Source organism: Cherax quadricarinatus, chromosome 35, assembly GCF_038502225.1.
Source record: "Cherax quadricarinatus isolate ZL_2023a chromosome 35, ASM3850222v1, whole genome shotgun sequence".
In the NCBI taxonomy this organism is placed as follows: Eukaryota; Metazoa; Arthropoda; class Malacostraca; order Decapoda; family Parastacidae; genus Cherax; species Cherax quadricarinatus.
Genome location: NC_091326.1, coordinates 12,193,003 through 12,220,579, shown reverse-complemented (window position 1 = coordinate 12,220,579; position 27,577 = coordinate 12,193,003). Strand labels below are relative to the sequence as shown.

Here is a 27,577-nt window from a genome sequence, read left to right as displayed (position 1 = left end):
TGTATTTTAATACTATTTTTATTGTACACCTTTATATGTAGATTTTTCAATGTACGGTATCTTCATACATACAATTACCTTTGTAAAAATATATTATTTAAGTTAACATAGAATCTTAAATTTTGCAGTATTGTATACTAAATCTTTGAATACTCTCCTACATACAATTTAGTTCTGGTACAGTATATCATGTTAAAAAGGGTATTTAAACAGCATGGGTCTTAACTGAAAACATTTTATAACAGGAACTGTATTAAAACTTACAGCAAAAAATTTAATGTTAATATACATTCTTAACTATAAGAAGGAGCACTTCACTAGCCTTTCACACACCTGAGTTTAATCTTTATAGTATATCAAGAGAATCAAACTTTGTACCTGGAAAAAATTAAAATAAGGTGGTACCTCGAGTTATGAACTTAATTCGTTCCAGATGGCTCTTCAAGTGCCGATACCGAACGAATTTGTTCCCATAAAGAATAACGTAAATTAGATTAGTCTGTTTCAGACCCCCAAAAATACACTTACATAATTGTTCGAGTTGGGAGCTGTTCAAAACTCGAGGTACCACTGTATAAAGCTACATAAGATAACAACATACTGTAGTTTGCTGAAGCTGCATTTGATACTGCAGAGCTGTATGACCCTTGTGGGTTTAGCAATTAGTTTTGACTGCAAGAATAATAATGCACTTGATACTTCCTCTGAATATATTATCTCTACAATAAACATTATGGCAATAACACACATTACAAAATTTTATACTGATAGTACAAAACTGTACTGTATATACATCAAAATATATTTAACAGTAATTACAAACTTATGAATATATTCAATTGAAAAAATATAATACTGCAAGTCAGTCATAGTTAAGAAGGGGGACTACCTGAGCAGGTGTTGCTGGATGTCTGCAGAGTGGACACTGCTGGCTTGTCTGCAGACACTCCTGGATACACTGCCAGCAGAACAAGTGTCCACAGGGCATAACCGATGAATGCTTGCGCTCATCAAGACATAGAGAACATTGTTTTTTGCTCTCTACGTAACATTCTTACAATGTCAGAAAAAAGAAAATAATATAACTATATTTCTATGAAAATGACAGAGAACATTTCAAGACATTACAGTATTTATACTTGACCCCCCCCAGAATTTATATCTATGTAGATTACAGAACAGCTTGGTTCCTAGCACCTGTATCTTTGCCAACATATATGCAATAATGAAACCTAATATTTAGAATTCACTAAAAATACTAGGTGTTCACAAATAATTTTTTTTAAAGTTATATCTCATTCTAAGACAGCACCTTTATCACAATTTTGAGAGGGAAAGTGGTGACTTGTATTGTTTCTATTTGTGTATTGTTCCAGTCATGGTATTGTGCCTTTTTTTGTTATTTTCTATGACTCGAAAGGCACAGTTGGGTTGACGTGTCAGATGGGGCCTCTCCTGCCACCTTGGCTACCACTGACAGGACTTCGACTTCTATGTGGGATGTTGGCTCTTGTCAACCATAAGAGAAGCCACTGGGAAATCCTATGATGGATGGTTAAATGTTAACTGATAGACACTGGGTAAGGTCTCTACACAAATGCGGGCCGAGAGTTCTTTAGTCAGTGAGCCCCTTAGGAACAAAGGAACTTCTTTAACATTGGCCTGCATTTGGTTCTTATAGGAGCCAATTATCATTATCTTTTAATAATTTGCACTGTATGGTTTAAAATACTTATTTGACACAAGGTAAGCAACTAGGCTTTGGAAATGCCTCTTCCTAGAAGACTGTCAACTGGCTCCTGGTAGCTTGCATTTCTCTGAGATAGTGTCACCCCATCCAATTTAGTACTGTATATCTACAGTGGTGAGAAATGGCGGATTTGTAAAAAAAAAAAAAAAAAAAAAAAAATAGTTTCTCTTTCTTTTCCCACATTTTCCTCTCTTAACACTTTGACTGTTTTGGTCGTATATATACGTCTTACGAGCCAGTGTTTCTGACATATATATACTCAATAATTCTAGCGGTTTCAAATCAAGCGGAAGAAGGCTGGTAGGCCCACATGTGAGAGAATGGGTCTGTGTGGTCAGTGTGCACCACATAAAAAAAATCCTGCAGCACACAGTGCATAATGAGAAAAAAAAAAAACTGATTGTTTTTTGGATTAAAACGCCGACTTTGAGGTGTACAGTGGACCCCCGCATAACGATTACCTCCAAATGTGACCAATTATGTAAGTGTATTTATGTAAGTGCGTTTGTACGTGTATGTTTGGGGGTCTGAAATGGACTAATCTACTTCACAATATTCCTTATGGGAAAAAATTCGGTCAGTACTGGCACCTGAACATACTACTGGAATGAAAAAAGTTCGTTAACCGGGGGTCCACTGTATTTTCGTATAGTATTTATCAATGTATTTGCGTTTTCATGGTCTTCGGTGATAAAATGGAAAACATATTACAGAAATAGAGATGATTTTTATTACTTTGACGATGAAAACGACCTTGAAACTGAGCTCAAAGTAGCGGAAATGTTCGATTTTTACCAATGTTCAGGAGTAAACAAATCACACCACACGTCCAATACACGTCAACTGGGGAGTCTAATGTTCTTTCACTAGTGCACTGATATTATTTATACCATTTTTACAATAATGCAGTAGTCTGCATAACAGTAAATTTTGTATTTTTTTGTATGAATAAAAAATCAAAATAGAAATCAATAATAATAAAAGAGGGGCCTAGAGATGTGACTAATGAACAGAGGATATGTTATTTTAGTGCCAAGAATGTCTACCTTGTTTATTCTGGACCCTATTTTGAAATTGGCATCTTTTTTAGTTTGCGTGAAATTGGCCAAATTGCCAATTTCTGACCACAATATTGGGTAGTCCAAATTGGTAAATGGGAGGTTTCTTGTACTCAGCTGATAGATAAAATGGAGTTCTAAAGAAATAGCTATGAGTTTGGTCAACTGGAACAACAGAATTGGCTGAAAATAGGGCTCAAAGTCGGCGAAATCGCCGATACGCATATGTCGCCGAGACCGCTAACTTCGCGGGAGCATAATTCCATGAGTTTTCGACCAAATTTCGAACTTTTGGTGTCATTACCATCGGGAAAAGATTCTCTATCATTTCATAAGAAAAAATAATTTTTTTTTTAAATTTAGCGACATAGAATGAGTTTCAGAAAGGGGCCTGAAACAGTCAAAGGGTTAAAGATAGCCAGTCTCTTTGCAAATCTTAAAGATTTCTTACACTTTCTGAGCACTACTAAGAATGTTTTTGATAACAAATATGCTTGTGTCAAGATTTTGCCACAATATAACTTCATACCTTATGAATCCAGATCTAAAGGATGCATGTTTTTTGCACTAAAGTCATAGCAGTGAATGGTACTGCCCACAGCTTGGACTGTAATGCTCAGTTAAAATCTTATACAGCCTCTCCTCGCTTAACGACAGAGTTTCATTCCTAAAATAACAAAAAAGGCACAATACCAAGACTGGAACAATACACAAATAACCCGCACATGTCAGAGATCACAGTCACCCTACTGACTGGTCTTCTGCTAAAACTGTCTACCCTACTTCTAACTTTCACAGTTGCCGTTTGGTTGAATCCTCCCTTATACACAACTTTGTATGTATCTTAGTCCTGACTGTGTCTCTGCAGATGCCTTCCTTTCCCATTATGTACATTGTAAAATGCTCCAAACTTCAGAACATCCGTGACTTAACCTGATTCTTTTTTTCCCTTCTCCCTCTTCCCTTTTCCTCTTTCTCCTTTGGGTTTTCTTTCTTCTGCCTTGGGTATTTCTCCTTTATTATCATTTTTTCCCCCTCTGTGTCCTTGCTCCTACCCTCTGTGGGCCCCCAGCTCCCTTGCAGTGCTCCTCTTTCTTAGTATTTGACTGACTCCACTACCACTACTGCTACCACCTCCACCACCACCTCTCTTGCTCCCGTCAATGTCTGCTGGCCTACATATACTCCTTCCTTCTCTCCTTTTTGTTAGTGTGACTTTGTAAATGGCCCAAGTTGGACCAAAACGTTGTCATAAGCACCTCTCTACTATGTGCGGGTTATTTGTTTTGTTCTGTTCCTAAGACCATGTTGGTAAACAAATTCATCACTAAACAAGGAGCACATTATAATGGCAGTGGGTTTGCGTCAGCCATCTTTGATATTATTTTAATGTTACTTTTGCACCATTTAAAACATTTCTAGTATATTTTTAAATGTTTATACAGTAGTGTACTGTATACTGTAATAAAAAGAATAGAGGAAATCAGCTCTAATATACATTATTTAGGTATTCAAACTGGTCAGAAAGCCCGTCGTAAGTCCGAGTTGTCGGTAAATGAGTACGTCGCTAAACCCACACGGAGCATACAGTGCCAGGAAGAGTATAGCAGATTTAAGAAGTTATCAAAAGATACAAGGCTTACAGTACCTATCTTTCAATGTAAAGACCTTCATATGCCATGCCTGTGGCAACTATAAATACCTTTAGTAATGTGGCCAAAATAACTTATGCTGGTGTATCTTGTGGAGAAGTCGAGTGACAGATGGTCAATGGATTTTAATGTGAAAAAATTACATTTAATGGATATAAGAAAGTGAAAATATGCCACACAAAGAATATAGATCCTGTGATAAAATTTTAAATGCCTTTAACAGAGGGTTCTACGAGCCATCATTAACTTAAGATCATATTAATAAAATCATAAAAAGCACTCCAGTGCTTCACTAGCCAACCCTTCAAGAAAGATACTTTGATGTCAGCGAAGGACTTGATCAACCTCATGCCTCACATTCCTCAGGCAATATATGACTTCTATGGGTGTAGCGCTTCCCCATAACAATAACAATAATAATACTAGTAATAATACACTAGCCAACTTTAAAATAGCATTTATAAATGTGGATATGCTAAAAATCTTGTTTACAGCATGTGTCAGATCAAAATTAAAATATGGAGCTATGGCATGGCATCTACGCTTTAAAAAAAAAAATGGGTGAACTTAAATAAATCTTAGGATGAGCTACAAAAGGGCTCCCAGAATTTTAAAAAATATTAAGAAAAATGGCTAAAAGCATTAGACATGGCCTCATAATAACCACAAACAGTGTAATATTATAAAAGGATATGAAGGGACAAGGAAGATTTTCTTAGGTCTAAACTTGAGAAAACTTGCAGAAAAGAAGTAAGTTTATTCAGGTATACACAAATACAGTTACATAGATTATCATACATAGCAGCATATGTGTAGAGAACCTATGATAACCCAAAAAAGTCAGACAGAGTGACTTATTTCCATTGCTAAGAGAGATCTTCACAAATAGGGTGACAGAATAATGAAATAGGTTACAATAGTAAGTGCTATAAACGGAAATATAAACACAAATGCAGTATAATGTGATCCTTTATTGACAACGTTTCACCCACACAGTGGGCTTTTTCAAGTCACACACGGATCTACCTGGGGTTGGAAGGTACGAGAGTATTTATAGTCAGAATTTTGAGGTCAGGTGGAGAATGCTGCATCTGATGATCTACCGGGTGGGGTTATAGAGTCTTGGGTAGCTTGGCAGGGGTATTGGGCAAGTTGTAGACCTTCTGCAGTGTTCTATGTTCTTATGTGGGATAGCGATGAAGAAGTTTCTTGGCGAGTGGTTCAGCTATGTTATAGAAGCCATTGTTCTGGTTGAAATTGTTGGTTATAGAGATAAGCGATGATTCCAGGATTCTTCTGTATTGAGTGTTGTCTTCTGTGGCTATAAGTCTTGAGTTTCTGCATTTTGAGGGGCTCAGAACAAGGGAAGAAACTTCTGCACACCATGCCCAGCAACCCCAGACCTGCCAGAATGTACGGCCTGCCAAAGACTCACAAGCCTGGTATCCCACTGAGGCCCATATCCTCGGGAATAGGCAGTGCTCCCCACCAGCTCTCAGGAATTCTCGCCAAACACCTCTCTAAACTCTTGGGCACTATCAGTCCAGCACATCTCAAACACTCGGGTGATCTTCTCAATCGCATTCGCAACATCAACATCAGGAACAAGAAACTTTCCAGCCTTGACGTGACTTCCCTATTCACCAAAGTACCTACTACACAAGCCATCGATCTCTTGCGCAGGAAAATTGACGATTCACTTGATCTTCCCATTCCAGCCAGCGATTTCATCGACCTTGTTGAACTATGTGTTGGCTTTACGTGTTTCTCCTTCGAAAATCACCTCTTTCAGCAGACTTTTGGACTACCCATGGGTTCGCCACTCAGTGCAGTCCTGGCGAACTTATACATGGAACATCTAGAAGCCGAACGTTTCTCCACCATTATTCCTTCGTCTGTCACCTGGCTCCGTTATGTTGACGACATTCTCCTCATAACTCCTAAACGCTTCAACGTTCAAGCTCTCCAAGACAAGCTCAACCAGGTCGAGCCTTCAATCCAGTTCACACTTGAAGAAGAAGTCGACAACACTCTTCCTTTCCTTGATGTTCTGCTCTGCAAAGCTGACCACGAACTTCGTTTTAAAGTCTATCAAAAACCCACCAACCAAAACGATCTTCTCCACTTCTACTCTCACCATGACACCAAAACCAAACGTGGTGTGATTATAGGCTTCTTCCTACGTGCACTCAGAATCTGCAGCAATGAGTTCCTTGAGGAAGAATGCACTATAATTGAACAAGTATTTTCTAAACTCCACTATCCTCGTCACTTCATCAGAGACTGCAGACGGCGGGCATTAAACATCTTCAACACACCCAGAGAAGACACTGCCGAGAAGAGATACATAGTCCTCCCCAACAACTCCATTGCCAAACATGTTTCCAACATCTTTGCCAAAACATCATTCCAAGTATCTACCTCCACAACCACGACCATCAAGGACATCACCAGTAGTAGACAGGACAAGCCTCCATCCTCTGCAGGGGTATACATAATCCCTTGTAATGACTGCAACAAATTATATGTGGGCGAAACATCAAGAGACCTCCAAACACGCATTTCAGAACACCAATATGCAAGCAGGACTGACGATACAAGGAATGCCTGTGTACAACATCGCAATTCACACAACCATTTAATTAACTACAGAAACTCAAGACTTATAGCCACAGAAGACAACACTCAATACAGAAGAATCCTGGAATCATCGCTTATCTCTATAACCAACAATTTCAACCAATACAATGGCTTCTATAACATAGCTAAACCACTCGCCAAGAAACTTCTTCATCGCTATCCCACATAAGAACATAGAACACTGCAGAAGGTCTACAACTTGTCCAATACCCCTGCCAAGCTACCCAAGACTCTATAACCCCACCCGGTAGATCATCAGATGCAGCATTCTCCACCTGACCTCAAAATTCTGACTATAAATACTCTCGTACCTTCCAACCCCAGGTAGATCCGTGTGTGACTTGAAAAAGCCCACTGTGTGGGTGAAACGTTGTCAATAAAGGATCACATTATACTGCATTTGTGTTTATATTTCCATTGTGTCGGTATTTTATACCATTTATTTCCAAGTGCTATAAACATTAAAATTATATGATAAATCAAATACCAAAGATAGGACATCACAAGCTTAGCTTAATAAGTTATCTAGCTGCTGCCCACTCCATTATTGTATAAAAAATGCTGGCATTCTACCAGAGTACCCATTGAGAGTTACCTGAAGAAGGCCCATAACTTCCTCATGTACTCTCCATCTCATCTCAAATGTGTGATAAAACAGTAATCTGAATAAGTGTAACTATCTTAATTTGAAATTAGCACTAATGTAACCTTTTTCATGTAATGTACAGTCAAAGAATTTCCTCTGTACAGTACTGCATTGTACTTTATCACTGAAAAACATGATACAGTAGATGGGCACAAAATTATTATTGCATTAATTTGTCTTTAGCAGACAGATTTGATAACACTTACTTGTTAATGGTTGTGTACTCTCCGGAGGGGGTTTGAAAAACAACTGAGTATAAATGGCAGACACAGTAGTCAAGATGATATGAGTAAGGAGAACCATTCCCAAGATTTGAAATGATCTGGTAGCAGAGTTGTCCCCAAACCACTCACGTACCAAAACCTGCAGTGCGTGAAACAGCTCTTAGCTTGTAAGTAAAGTTAGGAACCCTAACCTAAACTTGGAAAACCCTCTGTAAAAAAATACTCTCAATTACTTCATCTTAGAAATAAATCACAACCAATTTTGCAAAAAAAAAAAAAAAAAAAAAAAAAAAAAAAAAAAAAAAAAAATGTAATGCACGAGCCAAAATGTGTAAATGTGTTCCATCCTCAGTGAATCAATGGTAAAGATTATATTTTATCTTTATTAATACTACTGAGATTGGGGAAATATTAATTCACTGTGCACTGAAATTTTTTTTTGTAAAGAAAATATATTAGAGTAGTATACATTTTTTTTTTAACAAGTCGGCCGTCTCCCACCAAGGCAGGGTGACCCAAAAAGAAAGAAAATCCCCAAAAAGAAAATACTTTCATCATCATTCAACACTTTCACCACACTCACACATAATCACTGTTTTTGCAGAGGTGCTCAGAATACAACAGTTTAGAAGCATATACGTATAAAGATACACAACATATCCCTCCAAACTGCTAATATATATTTTTATTTAATTTCTTGTATTATTGAGTCTGATTGTAACTAATAAATATCAGGAAAAAATCAAAGTTTGACCAAATTCATATAATTTTTTATTTTGAAAAATTAATGTTAACTTATACTAATTGAAAAATAAATTTTTTATCTCTGTGAAAAAACATGATGAGTACTTTTTTTGTAAGGCAGCAAATCAAATATGGTACATAAAAGTCATAAATTTATGGTTCCTGGATTTCCTGTATGAATCAAACATTGAAGATGAATTAAATGAATGTATCCAGTGCAGATATTAATATTTTTTAACATACTGGCTATCTTTCCCTAAGATAGAGTGACCCATAAAAAGGAAACACAATCACTACAAATCATTCAATGTCTTGCTAGAAGTGCACAGACATCGCAATTCAAATGCCCCTCTAAACTTCAATATCCCCGTTTCTCATTCAGAGTGCAGGCATTGTACTTCACACCTCCAAGACTCATGTCCTACTAACCTTTTTCCCTACCTGCCTTCTTGAGTTAACTTGCTCACACTCCAACATGACTTTAGCCATAAAAAATTGTCTTTATTCCAATCTAACTCACTCACACAAGCTTGCTGGATACTTGAGGGACCCCCCACTCCAACCCATCCTAGGACAACCCCTACCCCTCCTTCATTCCACCCCACATTTATAAACCCACTTGGTCATCCTATTCTGCTCCTTACTCTCTATATGCCTAAACCCCTCCTCAGCCCTCTGAATTACTATACCTTTAGTGTTAATCCCAGACCATCTTTTAATTACTATGCTTCAGATTTTCTGCATAATATTCATGCCACACACTGCTCACAAACATGACATCTTCACAGCCTCATCCTCGCTGTAATGTTTAAAGCCCATGCCTCACTTACATAAAAGTGTTGGGACCACTATACTCTGGTACTTTTCCCTTTTGTCTTCAAAAGTAAGTGGCTTTCTTTCCACAGAAACAAAGTGCCTACCTTTTTCTCCTCATCTATTCTATGATCCACCTTGTCTTTCACAGACCCATCTGCTGACACATCCACTCCCAAATACCTCTGATTATATTCACTTCCTGTATTCTCCTCCCCTCCAAACTAATATTCAATCTTTCATTGCTTAGATTGTTTGTTACTCTCATCACTGCTCTTTTTCTGTTTACTTAAATTTCCTTCTTTTACAAACCTTCCTAAATTCATCCATTTATCTTTGCAACTTCTCTCCAGAATCTCAAAAAGATTTATACAATATTAAAATGTTTACCATGTTATACCTCCATAAGGGTACAACATTTTTCACACTGGGGAAATTACAGTCTTAGTTGATGTTTTAGGCTGCACTGGTTTCCACAGTGACTAAGAACTACTTCCATATGTTTGCTGTGCATAGAGACCCACATTTTTGTTTACAATCTCTTAAGTGTGCAATGCATTTCTTTGGCGAGTGGATAGAGGTAAACGGAAGATTAAGTTGGTCCTGTCAAATTAATCAGTGGGTCATATTTGGCTAGGATAAAACAGGCAACAAAGGATATACAATTTTTTTTTTGTCTTTTCACTGCTCCCAGACCCTCTTCAATGTGACTGGTATATACTTCCAGGGAGTAATCTTAAATCTCAGGTAAGCAGAAAAAAAGCTTCTGCATGAGTCTCCATGTACAGCAAATATAGAAGGGCAGCACTTAATGAGTTTTCACAGCTGTGGCTGCCCTCTCATAGAAAGTTCAAGCACAAGGCATTTACAAATACAAATACTGTAATCCCCCACCCTGTAAAATGTATGCCCTCAGAAGAATCATTTCTTATTTTATTTATTTAAATGGCCACTATTATGAAGAGAAAGGTTAGAACAGTATAAGATAATATTTAAGTTGATAAATTTAACAATAATATACCTAGAGATACCTGATCTCAGTGATTAATATTTTGTGAAAAATGTTTATGGGAAATAAGAAGAATGGGTAGTAAAATAGAATTATTGCTGCCAAAAGCTAGTTTGCTAGGGTGGTGAAGAAGGGGATGTTCCCAAGTGGTTACTAGTAAGTACTGCATGATGAAAAGTCTAAAGGTCATGTAAAAAGAAGTACAACTTGTGATCATGGGGACCACAAAAGCCTGCAAAACACTATGATTATTAAAGATTATTAGATTATTAGTCCTGTGCAGCCTTTTCCATCTATATTTATATAAAAATTTTAAGTATAAATAACAGAATTAATATCTACAGAATATTTACAAGAAGCACACACCATGCAGAAGTATAAATAACAGAATTAATATCTACAGAATATTTACAAGAAGCACATAACATGCAGAAGAATCTTTTGCTATATACATACTTACATATTTGATTCCTGTAAGTCTTTTAGATAAATGATAAAATGCTCCAGAAAAATAAAAAGTTGCCAGATGAATACGATGCAGCAAGGTGATCGAGTATCTTAGAGTTGGCATGTGTTGTAAAACAAGATTCTTCAGCTCTGGTCGGAGATATGAAGACAGCTTTCCTGATCTGGCTGAATTTTCTAACTTGCACAATGCTTTGTGTATAACTTCTGGACCGAAACATTTCAGCATTACCATAGTTACCCTCTCCTGAAAATTGCACATCACTTGATTATCAGGTACAGAAGTATCTTTCTTTCAACACACCGGCCGTATCCCACCGAGGAGGGGTGGCCCACAAGGAAAAACGAAAGTTTCTCCTTTTACATTTAGTAATATATACAGGAGAAGAGGTTACTAGTCCCTTGCTCCCGGCATTTTAGCCGCCTCTTACAACATGCATGGCTTACGGAGGAAGAATTCTGTTCCACTTCCCCATGGAGATAGGAGGAAATAAGCAAGAATAAGAACTAGAAAGAAAATAGAAGAAAACCCAGAGGGGTGTGTATATATGTGCTTGTACATGCATGTGTAGTGTGACCTAAGTGTAAGTACAAGTAGCAAGACATACCTGAAAACTTGCATGTTCATGAGACAGAAAAAAGGACACCAGCAATCCTACCATCATGTAAAACAATTACAGGCTTTCGTTTTACACTCACTTGGCAGGACGGTAGTACCTCCCTGGGCGGTTGCTGTCTACCTACCTACTACCTATGTACAGAAGTATATACAGTGGACCCCCGGTTTGCGATCAGCTCCCAATGCGACCAATTATGTAAGTGTATTTATGTAAGTGCGTTTGTATGTGTATGTTTGGGGGTCTGAAATGGACTAATCTAATTCACAATATTCCTTATGGGAACAAATTCGGTCAGTACTGGCACCTGAACATACTTCTGGAATGAAATAATATCGTAAACCGGGGGTCCACTGTATACTCATAATGGTAATGCCATATAAACAATTCACTGTCTATGCAAAACAAGGTGCCTCGTGCAGCTTTTCGTGTATATTCCATAACATCTTTTACAATAAATTCTCAATTATGCATTTATATAGAAACAGATAGCCTAAAAATTATGAAAATATAATATGTATAGTGTAATAAGAAATAGATGGGCAATTTACTACAAAAGTGTTAAAGATTACAGATAAACAAAGCAGAAAAATTTTCATCCCTCCACTTTAGTTTTGGCATCACCTAATGTTTAATTCCACGAGGAAGTACTCACTCAGAGTTTTCTTTTATTTTTTTTTATTATCACACTGGCCGATTCCCACCAAGGCAGGGTGGCCCGAAAAAGAAAAACTTTCACCATCATTCACTCCATCACTGTCTTGCCAGAAGGGTGCTTTACACTACAGTTTTTAAACTGCAACATTAACACCCCTAGCAATGGGCTAGTAACCCCTTCTCCTGTAGACATTTACTAAAAAAGAGAAGAGTTTTCTTATCACTATATAAATATATTTCTCAAGCACAGTATTCATAAATGATCCACAGTTTGGAATGAATGCTTTAGACATTTAGATTCCCCTGGAAAACGATCAAGTTGTGACTTCATAATGGTATACCATCCCTGGAAGGGATACATATGTACTTGCATAATGCCCGAGTCCCTACCTCTCGAAATCTCCTTTCAACCCTTAGCAATTGGTAGATTGTAAGTGTTACATTTACTTTTACTTACAAGTGTATTAGGCAAGCTTTTCCTCGTGCGGTTAACCTGTAGTATTCCTGTATATTCCTCTCCTAGAGTTTGACGCAGACATAATGTAGTTAAGCTGTAATATGCAAACTCACAAAGACACTCAGCATATTTATGGATATCCAGCCACACTCTTGTACCTGTTAATATAAGATGAAAAGATAATCATAAAATTCAGGCTCTCTGATCTTTACAAAATCTCAGTATAAATGTTACAAAAGCAATAAGTATTCTAGATACTGTAGTATGTATATAGATACTGAAAATAATCAGGTGGTGTTGCAGTAATTCTCTGAATTACTGCATGACTGAATTACTCCTGGAGCCTAGTTAAACATTACGCACTCATTACAAGCAAATCTAAAGCCAAACTTAAAAAATAAAAATATAAGCTGAATACATTTTTTTTTTTTTCAACAAGTCGGTCGTCTCCCACCGAGGCAGGGTGACCCAAAAAAGAAAGAAAATCCCCAAAAAGAAAATACTTTCATCATCATTCAACACTTTCACCACACTCACACATTATCACTGCTTTTGCAGAGGTGCTCAGAATACAACAGTTTAGAAGCATATACGTATAAAGATACACAACATATCCCTCCAAACTGCCAATATCCCAAACCACTCCTTTAAAGTGCAGGCATTGTACTTCCCATTTCCAGGACTCAAGTCCGACTATATGAAAATAACCGGTTTCCCTGAATCCCTTCACTAAATATTACCCTGCTCACACTCCAACAGATCGTCAGGTCCCAAGTATCATTCGTCTCCATTCACTCCTATCTAACACGCTCATGCACGCTTGCTGGAAGTCCAAGCCCCTCGCCCACAAAACCTCCTTTACCCCCTCTTTCCAACCCTTTCGAGGAAGACCCCTACCCCTCTTTCCTTCCCCTATAGATTTATATGCTTTCCATGTCATTCTACTTTGATCCATTCTCTCTAAATGACCAAACCACCTCAACAACCCCTCTTCTGCCCTCTGACTAATGCTTTTATTAACTCCACACCTTCTCCTAATTTCCACACTCCGAATTTTCTGCATAATATTTACACCACACATTGCCCTTAGACAGGACATCTCCACTGCCTCCAACCGTCTCCTCGCTGCTGCATTTACCACCCAAGCTTCACATCCATATAAGAGTGTTGGTACTACTATACTTTCATACATTCCCTTCTTTGCCTCCATAGATAACGTTTTTTGACTCCACATATACCTCAACGCACCACTCACCTTTTTTCCCTCATCAATTCTATGATTAACCTCATCCTTCATAAATCCATCCGCCGACACGTCAACTCCCAAGTATCTGAAAACATTCACTTCTTCCATACTCCTCCTCCCCAATTTGATATCCAATTTTTCTTTATCTAAATCATTTGATACCCTCATCACCTTACTCTTTTCTATGTTCACTTTCACACATTCTCAAACTCATCCACTAACCTTTGCAATTTTTCTTTAGAATCTCCCATAAGCACAGTATCATCAGCAAAAAGTAACTGTGTCAATTCCCATTTTGAATTTGATTCCCCATAATTTAATCCCACCCCTCTCCCGAACACCCTAGCATTTACTTCTTTTACAGCCCCATCTATAAATATATTAAACAACCATGGTGACATTACACATCCCTGTCTAAGACCTACTTTTACCGGGAAGTATTCTCCCTCTCTTCTACACACCCTAACCTGAGCCTCACTATCCTCATAAAAGCTCTTTACAGCATTTAGTAACTTACCACCTATTCCATAAACTTGCAACATCTGCCACTTTGCTCCTCTATCCACTCTATCATATGCCTTTTCTAAATCCATAAATGCAATAAAAACTTCCCTACCTTTATCTAAATACTGTTCACATATATGCTTCAATGTAAACACTTGATCTACACATCCCCTACCCACTCTGAAGCCTCCTTGCTCATCCGCAATTCTACATTCTGTCTTACCTCTAATTCTTTCAATTATAACCCTACCGTATACTTTTCCTGGTATACTCAGTAAACTTATTCCTCTATAATTTTTACAATCTCTTTTGTCCCCTTTCCCTTTATATAAAGGGACTATACATGCTCTCCGCCAATCCCTAGGTACCTTCCCCTCTTTCATACATTTATTAAACAAAAGTACCAACCACTCCAACACTATATCCCCCCCTGCTTTTAACATTTCTGTCATGATCCCATCAGTTCCAGCTGCTTTACCCCCTTTCATTCTACGTAATGCCTCACGTACCTCCACCACACTTACATTCTGCTCTTCTTCACTCCTAAAAGATGGTATACCTCCCTGGCCAGTGCATGAAATTACCGCCTCCCTTTCTTACTCAACATTTAAAAGTTCCTCAAAATATTCTCGCCATCTACCTAATACCTCCCTCTCCCCATCTACTAACTCCCCTACTCTGTTTTTAACAGACAAATCCATACTTTCCCTAGGCTTTCTTAACTTGTTTAACTCACTCCAAAATTTTTTCTTATTTTCATTAAAATTTCTTGACAGTGCCTCTCCCACTCTTTCATCTACTCTCCTTTTGCACTCTCTCACCATTCTCTTCACCTTTCTTTTACTCTCCATATACTCTGCTCTTCTTAAAACACTTCTGCTTTGTAAAAACCTCTCGTAAGCTACCTTTTTCTCTTTTATCACACCCTTTACTTCATCATTCCACCAATCACTCCTCTTTCCTCCTGCCCCCACCCTCCTATAACCACAAACTTCTGCCCCACATTCTAATACTGCATTTTTAAAACTATTCCAACCCTCTTCAACCCCCCCACTACTCATCTTTGCACTAGCCCACCTTTCTGCCAATAGTTGCTTATATCTCGCCTGAACTTCCTCCTCCCTTAGTTTATACACTTTCACCTCCCTCTTACTTGTTGTTGCCACCTTTCTCTTTTCCCATCTACCTCTTACTCTAACTGTAGCTACAACTAAATAATGATCTGATATATCAGTTGCCCCTCTATAAACATGTACATCCTGGAGCCTACCCATCAACCTTTTATCCACCAATACATAATCTAACAAACTACTTTCATTACGTGCTACATCATACCTTGTATATTTATTTATCCTCTTTTTCATAAAATATGTATTACTTATTACCAAATTTCTTTCTACACATAGCTCAATTAAAGGCTCCCCATTTACATTTACCCCTGGCACCCCAAATTTACCTACTACTCCCTCCATAACATTTTTACCCACTTTAGCATTGAAATCCCCAACCACCATTACTCTCACACTTGATTCAAAACTCCCCACACATTCACTCAACACTTCCCAGAATCTCTCTCTCTCCGCTACACTTCTCTCTTCTCCAGGTGCATACACGCTTACTATAACCCACTTTTCACATCCAATCTTTATTTTACTCCACATAATCCTTGAACTTATGCATTTGTAGTCCCTCTTTTCCTGTCATAGCTTATCCTTCAACATTATTGCTACTCCTTCTTTAGCTCTAACTCTATTTGAAACCCCTGACCTAATCCCATTTATTCCTCTCCATTGAAACTCTCCCACCCCCTTCAGCTTTGTTTCACTTAAAGCCAGGACATCCAGTTTCTTCTCATTCATAACATCCACAATCATCTCTTTCTTATCATTTGCACAACATCCACGCACATTCAGACTTCCCACTTTGACAATTTTCTTCTTCTTATTCTTTTTAATAATCTTTACAGGAAAAGGGGTTACTAGCCCATTGTTCCCGGCATTTTAGTTGACTTATTTTTACAACACGCATGGCTTACGGAGGAAAGATTCTTATTCCACTTCCCCATGGATATAAAAGGAAAAGTAATAAGACCAAGAACTATTAAGATAAAATCAAAGAAAACTCAGATGAGTGTGTATAAATAAACGTGTACATGTATGTGTAGTGTGACGTAAGTGTAAGTAGAAGTAGCAAGACGTACCTGTAATCTTGCATATTTATGAGACAGACAAAAGACACCAGCAATCCTACCATCATGTAAAACAATTACAGGCTTTCATTTTACACTCACTTGGCAGGATGGTAGTACCTCCCTGGGTGGTTGCTGTCTACCAACCTACTACCTACAATAAGACAATAAGACAATAAGTTTCATATGAAAGTAGAAATCACTTACAGAATGGATGTACATTTACAGTACTGTAGACAACTATATGAGTTTTACAGTTTAATGAAGCCTTTATTGAAAAGCATACAAATATACAATCCTGGTAATGTATTTTCAAATACAGTGTCTTAGCTATACATTATTTGCACTTACCAGCTGACCTCTGTACAATCTCAGAAACACAGTTCTTCAGATAGTCGACAAAACTCTCATCCTTCTGGGATGCTCTGAGAACCTCTGCAGCTCCTGCCTGTTGGAACGGCATCTGAAAAGTTACCAAAGCATTATTCACTTAAAATATAACAAGGAACTTCATGTTGGCAGCAGGTATAAGAGAACTTACCAAAATACAGCATTTCATCTTGAGCAGTGTGACTTATATATGCAAATCTCCCTACATTTGCTGCTCTGGTTTATGTAAGCATAAAAAAGTTATTATATTAATGAAGGATTACTAAACCCATAAGTCATATAGCACCTGAGGAATGGAAAAGGATGGGGGTTAATCAGGTTTACTATAACAGTGTAGTGCCTAGAATTATTATTAGTATATTCACAAGGAAACTATGCAGAAGTCAAAGAATGTATGGAATGAGTATATGATAAGTACGTACAGTCAAACCTCGGTTTTCATATGCCCTAGTTTTCGTATGATTCGGTTTTTGATGACTTTTTTCGTCAAAATTTTGTTCCAGTTTTCGTACATCCACTGAGTTTTCGTACAGTTGAAAATGGTCCATACCAAACTCATCTGCCTGCCCGTATGGCTCGGCCACTCCTTTCCTGGAACTGAGCACCCACACAAAGCATCCCATTCGTTTGTGACTCAGTCTGCCTTTGTTTCTCGTTGAGTAAGCATCACCCTGTGTGTTCATCCGAAACATTTCATAATAATCCATTCTTTTTTGTGCTTGTTTACTGAGTGCGACTGCTAAATAAGCCACCATGGGGCGAAAGAAAGTTCTGAGTGCCAGTCCTTTGATAAAGAAGGTGAGAAACACGATAGAATTCAAGAAAGAACTTGTAGCAAAGTACGAAAGCGGCGTAAGTGTGGCCGATCTTGCCAGGATGTACAGGGAGTCCACATCAATGATCAGTTCCATCCTGGCGAAGAAGAAAAAAAGTCAAGGAAGCTGATGTTGCAAAAGGGGTAAATATGCTAATGAAACAGAGATCACAAACGATCGAAGATGTTGAGAAGTTGCTGTTGGTGTGGAATGAGTTGCAAAGTTTTGTGGAGAAATATCACCCTAACAAAGTTGTTGCAAGCCGTGTCTGCATGTTCAATGACAGTGCCTTGTCCCATTTTAGGTAAATTGTAGAGACGTCAGAAACAGACCTCTCAGGACATATTTTTTGTGCGACAGGGGTCCAGTGACTCTCAAGCTGGTCCTAGTGACAGTAAAAGAAAAAGAAGGGAAGTAGCCCCGGATAGGGCCTTGATACCCGAATTCCTTATGAAGGGGAATTCCCCTTCCAAACAATAACCTCTCTTCCTCCCTCTCCCCTCCTCACCATCTTCCATATGCTAACAAGTCTTCAATAAAGGCAAAAGTGTTTGACACGATTATATTATATTAAAGTGTAATAAGAAATAGTGTATATATTATATAGTGTATATTATATAGTGTATATTATATTAAAGGCAAAAGTGATGTTAAATGTTCATTTATCCATTTCATTAATCATTTATATTTATTTCTCATTGTTTTCTGTATGTAAAACTATGGATATTCTCTATAAAACGAATTAATTGGATTTACATTATTTCCTATGGGAAATATTCTTCAGTTTTCATACGATTTGGTTTTCATCAGACTTTTTCCAACGGATTAATCACGAAAACTGAGGTTCCATTGTAATCAGGTTGAATTCAGGGAAGAGGAGCAAAGCTTTAGTTCTATGACTCATGAACCCTTCACCAGCATTGAGTCACCTACCTTGAAGGGCTTTTGTCTATAAATGTCAACACAGTGACAGGTGGGATTAAGAAAAATGTCCATCTTTACTGCATGATTCTACTCACTTTCCCAGGTTCAATATTGATTTCAACTCCAACTATTTCAAAATTTACAGTAGGATAATGTTGACACAATTTGTTTGCTGCAAGTGTGTAGACATACCATTTGACATACCATTTGACAGTCTTTAGTACAGTATTTCTAATTTTTGCAGTTCATCCTGACCTAAGTGATTCCTTATACCCATGTCAAGGTTAAATATTACCATAGTAAGTTATTATTACATATATAGGGAAGCGCTAAACCTGTAGGTGTCATACAGCACCTGACTTAAGATAAACTTAAGTCAAAAGTGAAAAAATATTCAATATTTTACTAAGTATCACTTCATACAATGGTTCTGAGAGCATGTAAATGTTTTAGGCACAAAACAATATATCATGTACAATGAAGTAAGTTTATTTAGGTACAGGTACATATTAGTACAATTATTATAGCAATGTAAGTGTAAATCACCCAGGATAACCCAAAAAAGTCAAAGTGACGCCATTCAAATGGAGTCCTTGACTTAACTTAATAATAAAGCCTAAGTAATTCATTATCAATACTTTATCACTCGTAATTGCTTAACCACATTAGTAAACACTGAGGCGGGGCCAGGAGCTGTAACTCGACCCCTGCAACTATACCTATTATTATTATAATTATGGGGGAGCACTAAACCCGTAGGATTATACAGTGCATGTGGGGGGGATGGAAGGCATTCAGGCTCAATTCAGGGAACTGGAGCACAGATCCAATTCCCTAGATCAAGAGCCCCTCACCAGCGTCAAGGAACCTCCCTTGAGGGGTCAACCATACCTAGGCGAGTAGAGTATTATTACCTCCACACACTTCCCAACATCACACTTCAAACAGCTGAGAGACCAGAGTGTGACTCACAACTGTCTGGACGGGAAGAGACGTACAGACCAGCCAGTGTTTACGTCTTTTTCCTTCTTCACAAGTTTCCTTATTTCCTTAGATAAGAAGTTTCTTCTTTCTTTCTTTTCTTTGTTTTGTTTATCAGGTCCACTGACAGCTTATGCCGTATCGAGCCCGACTTCCCGATGTATGGGGAAGATTTGTTGTCTAAAGCTGGACGATGAAAGATAAAGCTGGACGATGAAAGATAAAGAAATTAGAGTTACTTTGTAAATATGAACAGGAACTAGAAGTTTCCAATTAGATCAGGTGGACCATCTTGCCAAGCCCAAGTGAGACTCCCACACTCAGAACCTAAGTTCAGTAACCGGCTTCTCACTAAAACCGTTAAAGAATTATCCGCAGAGCGGAAAACATGAGGAAGATAAGATAAGATTTCGTTCAGATTTCTAACCACGCAGGGTTAGCCACTCAGGATAACTCAAGAAAATCAGTGCGTCATCCAGGACTGTCTGTCTTATTTCCATTGGGGTCCTCAATCTTGTCTTCCAGGATGCCACCTGTGAAAATTTGTCTGGACTGCCTCCATGTGAGTTGTCTACCCTGGCAAGCTCTGTTGACACCGAGCTCTGAGGTCGGTACCTCAGCCTCACAAGTGGCTTATAGGACAGATTTCCATAAATGATTGATGTTGCAAGAAATCTCGCCTGCATGCACGTACAAAGGACTAACTTACTTGATGTTGGAGAATATGTCCCGGTCTTCAACCTCCATAAGCTTTAGTCCCTCTGGACTTCCCCTCAGAACCAAGTGCAACTGGGAGCCTTAATTCCTGCAATATTCAGTCGACATTAGTGACCTGCCTGCACCTCAGAAATTCCTGTTTCCAAGGGGGTGTGAATCCCCTAGACTATGCAGAGTGACACTAGCTTCTAGGCTGACAAGAGACGCTGGTACGTACCGGTCATGAACTGCCGGCTGCACAAAGGCCCACAGCTCAACTCACTCTCAATTTTCCCCAGAAACTGGCCAGAATCGAGTGAGAAAAGGAAGGTATCGTCTTACTGTATGGGCCTGATGGAGGAGGACATCTACGGTACGTCGAGGTGCCTCCACCAGATTTCCCCAGGTCTAGTATGTGAAGACACGTGGGGGCGCCACCTGCTGATCACGGTACTTGTTGCTCCGACGGTGTCTAGTCTTAGAAGAAAGGGCACTGCGGTCTCAAACCCGTGCCCCAGTATTCAAACTTGGGCTGCCAGTTCTAGAAATGGCTAAGTATTTTATCCACAGTGGTATATTGCAGACCATTCTGGAGAAATACCCTGACTTTGCTAGCTGTAAATAAAGCATTACCACATGTGTGCATGTGTGTGTGTGTGTGTGTGTGTGTGTGTGTGTGTGTGTACTCACCTAGTTGAGGTTGCGGGGGTCGAGTCCGAGCTCCTGGCCTGTGTGTGTGTGTGTGTGTGTGTGTGTGTGTGTGGGTGTGTGTGAGGGTGTGTGTGTGTGTGTGTGTGTGTGTGTGTGTGTGTGTGTGTGTGTGTGTGTGTGTGTGTGTGTGTGTGTGTGTGTGCGTGCGTGTGTGTGGGTGTGTGTGAGGGTGTGTGTGCGGGTGTGTGTGAGGGTGTGTGTGTGTGTGTGCTCACCTAATTGTGCTCACCTAATTGTGGTTGCAGGGGTCGAGACTCAGCTCCTGGCCCCGCCTCTTCACTGATCGCTACTGGATCCTCTCTCTCTCTGCTTCCTGAGCTTTGTCATACCTCTTCTTAAAACTATGTATGGTTCCTGCCTCCACTACTTCACTTGCTAGGCTATTCCACTTGCTGACAACTCTATGACTGAAGAAATACTTCCTAACGTCCCTGTGACTCGTCTGAGTCTTCAGCTTCCAGTTGTGACCCCTTGTCCCTGTGTCCCCTCTCTGGAACATCCTATCTCTGTCCACCTTGTCTATTCCCCGCAGTATCTTGTATGTCGTTATCATGTCTCCCCTGACCCTTCTGTCCTCCAGTGTCGTCAGTCCGATTTCCCTTAACCTTTCCTCGTACGACATTCCCTTGAGCTCTGGGACTAGCCTTGTTGCAAACCTTTGTACTTTCTCTAACTTCTTGACGTGCTTGACCAGGTGTGGGTTCCAGACTGGTGCTGCATACTCCAGTATGGGCCTAACATACACAGTGTACAGTGTCTTGAACGATTCCTTATTAAGGTATTGGAACGCTATTCTCAGGTTTGCCAGGCGCCCGTATGCTGCAGCGGTTATTTGGTTGATGTGTGCCTCCGGTGATGTGCTCGGTGTTATGGTCACCCCAAGGTCTTTCTCCCTGAGTGAGGTCTGTAGTCTTTGTCCACCTAGCCTATACTCTGTCTGCGGTCTTCTTTGCCCCTCCCCAATCTTCATGACTTTGCATTTGGCTGGATTGAATTCGAGAAGCCAGTTACTGGACCACATGTCCAGCCTCTCCAGGTCTCTTTGCAGTCCTGCCTCATCCTCGTCCGATTTAATTCTTCTCATCAACTTCACGTCATCTGCGAACAGGGACACTTCAGAGTCTATTCCTTCCATCATGTCGTTCACATATATCAAAAATAGCACTGGTCCTAGAACTGACCCCTGTGGGACCCCGCTCGTAACAGGCGCCCACTGTGATACCTCTTCACGTACCATGACTCGTTGCTGCCTCCCTGTCAGGTATTCCCTTATCCATTGCAGTGCCCTTCCTTTTACGTGTGCCTGATCCTCCAGCTTCTGCACTAATCTCTTGTGGGGAACTGTGTCAAAGGCCTTCCTGCAGTCTAGGAAAACGCAATCTACCCAACCCTCTCTCTCATGTCTTACTTCTGTTACCTTGTCATAAAACTCCAGGAGGTTTGTGATACAAGATTTGCCTTCCATGAACCCATGCTGGTTTTCATTTATAATCTTGTTCCTTTCCAGGTGTTCGACCACTCTCCTCCTGATAATCTTCTCCATGACTTTGCACACAATACATGTCAGAGACACAGGTCTGTAGTGCATAAAGATATTAAACTAAAGTGTGTGTGTGTGTGTGTGTGTGTGTGTGTGTGTGTGACTCAACAATCAATATTTGCACCAATAACTCATTACAGTTGTGACCGGGTGTGGAAGTGTGAATTGCTCATTACTCTATAATTTGTTCATGATTGTAGCCAAAGTATAAACGTAAGTAACCATTCTACAGAATTCATTACCTTTGTAACTTGTGAGCTCATTACCTTTGTACCTAGTTCAGCTATCAAAACTTTGGGGGCCCAGTCCCTGGACCCATTACGTACCTCTGTAATCTGTAAATACCTTTGTAACTTGTCATGATTGTGACCAGACTTACCTGGAGTTCATTACCTTTGTAAATTGTGAGTTCATTACCTTTGTAAATTGTGAGTTCATTACCTTTGTAAATTGTGAGTTCATTACCTCTGTAACTTGTTCAGCTATCAAAACTTTGGAGTCCAGTCCCTGGACCAATTATGTACCTCTGTAATCTTTTGACTACCGCCCACAGGATGGGTATGGGGTGCATAATAAACATATTAAACTAACTAAAAGTTCTCCCTGGCTAACATAACCTAGTGTTTGTCTACTTTATCGGTCTATTACTACCTACATTAAGGCCTTAGGTTTACATTATTATTATCTACAGTTGCCTCAGTAGTTCTAACAGTTTAAGCTACCTACTTCTTTCCTGAAGGGTAAATCTATCAATTAAGAAGTACCTTCCAACAACCTTGGGTGTGTGTGTGCGTGTGTGTGTGTGTGTGTGTGTGTGTGTGTGTGTGTGTGTGTGTGTGTGTGTGTGTGTGTGTGTGTTTTGGGCAGTATCTGCCCTGTGGAACTTTTAGGACCGAATAAATTTCCACACCACCAACACCAGCCGACTAACACTCAGGTACCGACTTGCTGCTAGGTGAACAGGAAAACAGGTGTAAGGAAATGCGTCGAAATGTTTCTACCCAGCAGGGAATCGAACCCGGGCCCTCAGTGTGTGAAGCGAGAGCTTTCAGTTTCATATGTTTCATATGTTTCGTATCATTTGGCAGTTTTTAGTACAATATTTCTAATTTTTGCAATTCATCCTGACCTAAGTGATTCCTTACACCCATGTCAAGGTTAAATATTACCATAGTAATATATTCTTACATATTCATGTATAGGGAAGTGTATCATGCAGCACCTGGTCTTAAGATAAACTTTAGTCAAGAGGAGAAAACATTCAATATTTTACTAAGTATAAATTCATACAGTAGTTCTGAGGGCATGTAAATGTTTTAGGCTAAGAGTAAGCCTGGAAAACATTCGGACGTGTTTCCATAAGACACCTGCTGTCTATGTTCACCCATCAATAAAATGGGTACCTGAGTGTTAGTCGACTGGTGTGGTTCGCATCCTGGGACAAAATTGACCTAATTTTGTCCGAAATGTTCTGCATAACTAGGTGCTTTCTGTATAATAGTATGTCATTTACGTCAGCTAAGCCTGAATACCATGTACATGTACTTGTAGAAATAAAGATATTATTACTACTATTATTGTGGCTGGCGCAGATGTCCTTCAATTGTTTTTTCTTTTTGTTGTTGTTGCTGCTGTTGTTCAGATTATTAGGGGTCACCAGAGCTGAAGTTTCATTAAACCTTACCTCACGGAGTCCAGGAGAAAAAGATATTCCCCAAATCTAGGCAAGAATGAGAAAGAAAGCAAAGTTTCCCAGGGAAAGAGAAACGGGAGCATTTAATTCCCAACACAGATCAGGTGGACCCCGAAATTTACACATTGGCAGAGCCAAGTTTCTTGTTCCCTCAGCAAACACGTTTTCACCCTATCAAAGCAGGTTCTGGTTGTTAGGTGTATAAGGGGCACTGACATCTTATGCCGTGTCGAGTCCTGCTTCCCGGCGTACAGAGACGAGATTTTGCCCAAAGCTGAGTGATGAAAGAAACGGGAACACGAATCCCTTTGTAAATAGAAACAAAAAACTGAAGTTACCACATAGACCAGGAGAACCCCCTCCCTCGCCAATCCCCAGCGGGACGCCCACATCCTTACCTATGTTCAGCAACTGGTTTTCCATCAAAACCGACAAAGAAATATCCACACAGGGAAGAAAAATGGAGCTGGCTATAGCTAAGCCGATGAAAGGTGCCCCTCTTGTAACGTGCCCGACGGGCAAAGTCAGATGAAGACATGCGTCCTAGAGAGAACGGGGGAAATTTGTCAGTGATGCTCATGCGATAGTGAGATGTATACACTCAACGAAGGCCCTCGCAGAAGTCCCTACCTACGTCGATGCTAAAGTTCTATTCAATAATTTATCCTGGGATTGTAAGGGCCATTGACGGCTAACACATGCAGAACTCTCGGTGTAGAGAGAGATTTATTCGGATTTTTTTTTTTAAACCCGGGAGGTTAGCCAGTTCAAGATAACCCAATATAGTCAGTGCATCATAAAAAATCTGTGCTTTGTTTCCACTGGGGTCCTTTAATCTTCTCCCTTAGGATGCGACCCACACCAGTCGACTAACTAAGTGCTTTGTTTCCACTGGGGTCCTTTAATCTTCTCCCTTAGGATGCGACCCACACCAGTCGACTAACAGTCTAAAACTAAGTCTGCCCGAAATGCCTAGCCATGCTAAGCGTTCTAGTGGTACACTCTGTAATCACAATTTTACTACATGTAAACCACACAATAACCAAATTTCTGTTAACTCAGCATTGTAATCCTTATAGAGAATAAACTTTGAATTTGAATTTGAGGTACCTACTGACTACTAGATGAACAGGGCAGCAGGTGTATGGAAACATACCCAACATTTAACCCATGCGGGGATTGATTCTGGATCCTCAGTGAATTAAATATTGTTTAATAAAATCGGAAAAGATAAGGGAAAAATTAGACCGTCATAAAAAAAAGTAGAATTTATTTCGTTGAGTTATCCTTGCTTAAATCTTCACAATACATTATGTACCAATGTTGTATAATGTATTTTTAACAGATGTTGTGGCCATGTGCCCTAAGATCCATTGTACAAATTTATACAATTGAATATAAAAACGTGTAGCGTCCTGAACAAAGAATTGTTATTATTATTATTATTATTATTATTATTATTATTATTATTATTATTATTATTATTATTATTATTATTATTATTATTATTATTATTATTATTATTATTATTATTATTTCTTTAGAACTAAGATATATTTTTATGGATTTTTCATATGATTTTTGAAAAAAATGTGAAATATTTAAAAATATAGATAAGTTTTCTAAAAGTAAGTTTATTCAGGTATACACAAATACAGTTACATAGAATTATCATACATAGCAGCATATGTGTAGAGAACCTAGGATAACCCAAAAAAGTCAAAGTGACTTATTTCCATTGGGTTCCATCAACATAATTTTATTGCACAGTTCGACGATTCATTGCGGTTTCATACATTTTCTGGCAAACCTCAATTGCATCTCCTTGTACAAATATGTGCTATTCTTTATAAATATGTTATGAATTTTCTTAAATGTTGAGCATGGGGGTTAAAGCTCCCAGATACAAATACTTTTCAAGTTATGGCTAATTTTCATTGTGTTATATTGACCAGTGACCAGAAAAGTACGATAATTTAAGAAATTTCACAGATTTAGATTAGATTTAGATTTTGCCACCGAAGTGGCTAGTTTATTGTGCACCCCATATCTATCCTGTGGACGGTAGCGCAAGAACATATGGATACACAAAAGGCCTAGGAACTAGGTCCCAAAGGGTTAACAGTTCAATTATCTGTTACAATCAAATTTAGGAAATCTGCTTAGCATATCTGGTATCTTATTTTCATTAATAAGATATCTTGACATGTCACATAGGTTATTATATTGTCTATCTCTGTATTCCTCAATAAGTGGATAATTAAGCACATAGTGTTCAAGAGAGTGACCATATGCCTGATCACATAATTTACATTTAGTTTGATCATTATCTGTGTGTCTGCCAAACTGCCAGAAGTACTTGTAACCAAGCCTAAGTCTGGCCACTACAACATCAGTCAGTCTGTTCACATTGCAAGTTGCTCCATAAATATACTTATCTACGTTCATGTTATCATAGTGGGTTACAGATCTGCTCAGGCTTCTAACTGCATTCATATAACCATCATTTTCATTATTTACTTCTCTCCTAATATTATTCCTAATGCTAGACACAGTTATACCAAATTTATATTCTACATTCTCCTTCTGGGTACTCTTCTTGGCTAACATATCAACTTTATCATGAAGGAGTAATCTAATGTGTGATGGGATCCATAGCAATTGTACATTAATTCCTTTGTCCCTAATTTTTGAGTATCTATACCTGGCTTCTCCATTGAGCATGTTGTTGGAGTCATTATATGAGTCAAGAGCCTTCAATGATGACATAGAATTAGTAATGATGATAAAGTCAAGCTCAGTGTCATAGGTTAGCTTTAGCGCCATTAGGATTGCAGTGTAGACGCCCAGTTGTTAATTCTTATGCCTAGTTCAACAAGTTTATTATGGTTATTAACTAGAGAGGTGGCAACAAGAGCAGATGCAGCCCTGCCAGAAGACTCCTGTTTAGATACATCAGTGTATATTACTTGTGATAACTTATTACTACCTGAAAAAAAATGTTTTTTTTTAGAGACGATTTCTTTAATTTTTTTTAGCATCTCATTATTTTGAAGCCTCCCAGATTGTCATCTTGGCTTAAGCCATCTCCTCAGAATGAAATCTTGACTGCGCTATTGCCAGTCATGGTGAAAATTGTCCCTAAATAGGAAGTAAA

At 38.8% G+C, this 27,577-nt stretch overlaps 1 protein-coding gene across 6 annotated transcripts; it reads right to left on the bottom strand.

Annotated features, from left to right (window-relative positions):
• Window positions 1-219: 219 nt before the first annotated feature.
• On the bottom strand, window positions 220-19,955 carry LOC128695141 (peroxisome biogenesis factor 10). Of its 6 annotated transcripts, none has more exons than XM_053785593.2 (6): window positions 19,772-19,935; window positions 17,022-17,133; window positions 12,733-12,890; window positions 10,997-11,248; window positions 7,953-8,109; window positions 220-1,053 (listed from the first exon to the last, which is right to left on the bottom strand). In XM_053785593.2, the coding sequence occupies exons 2-6, from the start codon at window positions 17,131-17,133 to the stop codon at window positions 863-865; spliced, it is 870 nt and encodes a 289-aa protein (XP_053641568.1). In that variant the 5' UTR covers window positions 19,772-19,935; the 3' UTR covers window positions 220-862. The 6 variants fall into 6 exon arrangements, with proteins under 6 accessions (XP_053641568.1, XP_053641569.1, XP_053641570.1 ...); XM_053785594.2 differs by lacking the exon at window positions 220-1,053 and adding an exon at window positions 1,080-1,542 and having other exon boundaries at window positions 19,772-19,939; XM_053785595.2 differs by lacking the exon at window positions 220-1,053 and adding an exon at window positions 3,233-3,475 and having other exon boundaries at window positions 19,772-19,938.
• Between the last annotated feature and the right edge of the window lie 7,622 nt (window positions 19,956-27,577).

What these genes read in the sequence shown, in the direction of transcription:
- LOC128695141 (XM_053785592.2), bottom strand. Translation starts at nt 17,133, where the DNA reads ATGCCGTTCCAACAGGCAGGAGCTGCAGAGGTTCTCAGAGCATCCCAG. An exon ending in GATTGTACAGAGGTCAGCTG is followed by an intron (nt 12,891 to 17,021) that starts GTAAGTGCAAAT and finishes TTATATTAACAG; the next exon opens with GTACAAGAGTGTGGCTGGAT. An exon ending in GACTTACAGGAATCAAATAT is followed by an intron (nt 8,110 to 10,996) that starts GTAAGTATGTAT and finishes CACGCACTGCAG; the next exon opens with GTTTTGGTACGTGAGTGGTT.